Here is a 1,517-nt window from a genome sequence, read left to right on the forward strand (position 1 = left end):
CATACAAATATCGGCGAGCTGCGATTCGACGCTGCGCGGCGCTGCTGCGCTGCCACTGCGGTGCTGAGTGAGATGACGTCCCTCAGTCGCTCTTCGAGAGATTGAAGACGCGTTTCGGTCTCGTGGGCGTGCAGGGTGGTGCGTTTTTCGTAGCGGCGCATGGCGCGGGTAAGGGCTGAGAGGTCCGGGTGTGGTGTTTGATTGTCTGGGGACAGGCCTTTGGTGGTTGCGGGTGAGGTTGCGGAGAGGTATTCTTTTCCGTGCTTGGCACTGTTGGGGGGCTGTTGATTTTGATATTGGTCTTGATGCTCGCGCTTGCTGGCTGTTTCTGCGATGTGAGCTTCTAGCTCCTCGAGGCGGGTGGAGATGTCGAAGATTTTGCTGGCGTCGATTCTCTCGCGAGGTTCCCCGGTGTCGGAAGAGACGAGGCGTTGTAGGTAGAGGGTACGTGCTTGGACCATTTTCAACAGGTGGGAAAATGGGCGAACTTCCGCGGCGAGGAGGAAGACTGTTAAATTGTAATTGGACACGAGGCCCTCGGAGGGTCGGGAGAGTTGCGACCTGAGGGTATGCAAGAGCCAAGCGCCTACGATGGGGAGGAGGAAGCAGGATGTTAGAGCTGCTAGTTCGTGTCGGTGGAGCTCCGCCATTGCGGCCCGGGCAGTTGCGGATTGGGGCGTCGAAGCTGCGCATTCTTGCGGCTTGGGCTTTGAATCACGGTCCTCTTTCTTGCCCGGCTCCAGCTCTGGTTCCTCAGCTTGCTCGATAATCACATCCATGTCGAATTCGTCTTCTAGTGTGAGACTTCGTGACATCTGTTGTGCTGAGATGTACCAGTCCCTGAAAGTTGTACATTATTAGGCAGGCGATTTATATATAAAATATATGCTCTTGTAGGCTCTCTCACCACGGTAATCGAATCGACCAATTAAGAAATACTGCTGCCAGAACCAGTAAAGTGATATCTGTTACTACCGCGCTTCCATTTGGGAATAGCAGGCCCCCGACTGCGGGCAGCAACGCCAACGCCAGTGGGACAGACTGCCAGTGAGACTCATTATTATTGCTGTCTAGGGACCTTGAATTTGCATCAACCCGCGGAAGGAACAGATCGTCGGTGGACGATCTGATGGAGTTGCGGGCTTCTGAAACGGTGTCAGAGAACGTTGAGCTCCGTCGCAATCTCGCTATGCCTGGAGAAGGTTCAGCGCGGTTCAGGGCGCGATGACGAAGGTATGATGCAGAGCCAGCCAGATTAGTTACTGGCTGCGAGGATGTATGGTTTGGAGATGTTCTCGGCTCAACATCGTGAGAGAGTCTCGTTGGAAACTGGAATGTTACCTGTCAAAGGCAAGAGGGGCAGACTCAGCTGATGACAGCTCACGATGCATGGTTAAAAACGTCAAGCTACTCGAACAAAGTGTCACCACGTTTCCATGCCGCGATGATCTTGGTAGCATCGGCGCAATCAACTTCTTGGAAATAGTTAGTGCCCGGTGCCACATGCCAACTAATGG

The 1,517-nt window shown here is 53.9% G+C and overlaps 1 protein-coding gene across 1 annotated transcript in view; it reads right to left on the reverse strand.

Annotated features, from left to right (window-relative positions):
* Positions 1–1,391, reverse strand: part of HCAG_02973 (conserved hypothetical protein) — a gene marked incomplete at both ends in the record, with an annotated part of 1,684 nt that extends 293 nt beyond the window's left edge. Inside the window, 3 exons of the mRNA XM_001542752.1 lie at positions 6–840; positions 908–1,126; positions 1,342–1,391. Coding sequence (XP_001542802.1) covers positions 6–840; positions 908–1,126; positions 1,342–1,391 — 1,104 coding nt within the window. The remainder of the gene's footprint in view (positions 1–5; positions 841–907; positions 1,127–1,341) is intronic.
* Positions 1,392–1,517: the final 126 nt, after the last annotated feature.

This window comes from Histoplasma capsulatum, genomic scaffold, assembly GCF_000149585.1.
Source record: "Histoplasma capsulatum NAm1 scaffold_2 genomic scaffold, whole genome shotgun sequence".
Taxonomy (NCBI): domain Eukaryota; kingdom Fungi; phylum Ascomycota; class Eurotiomycetes; order Onygenales; family Ajellomycetaceae; genus Histoplasma; species Histoplasma mississippiense.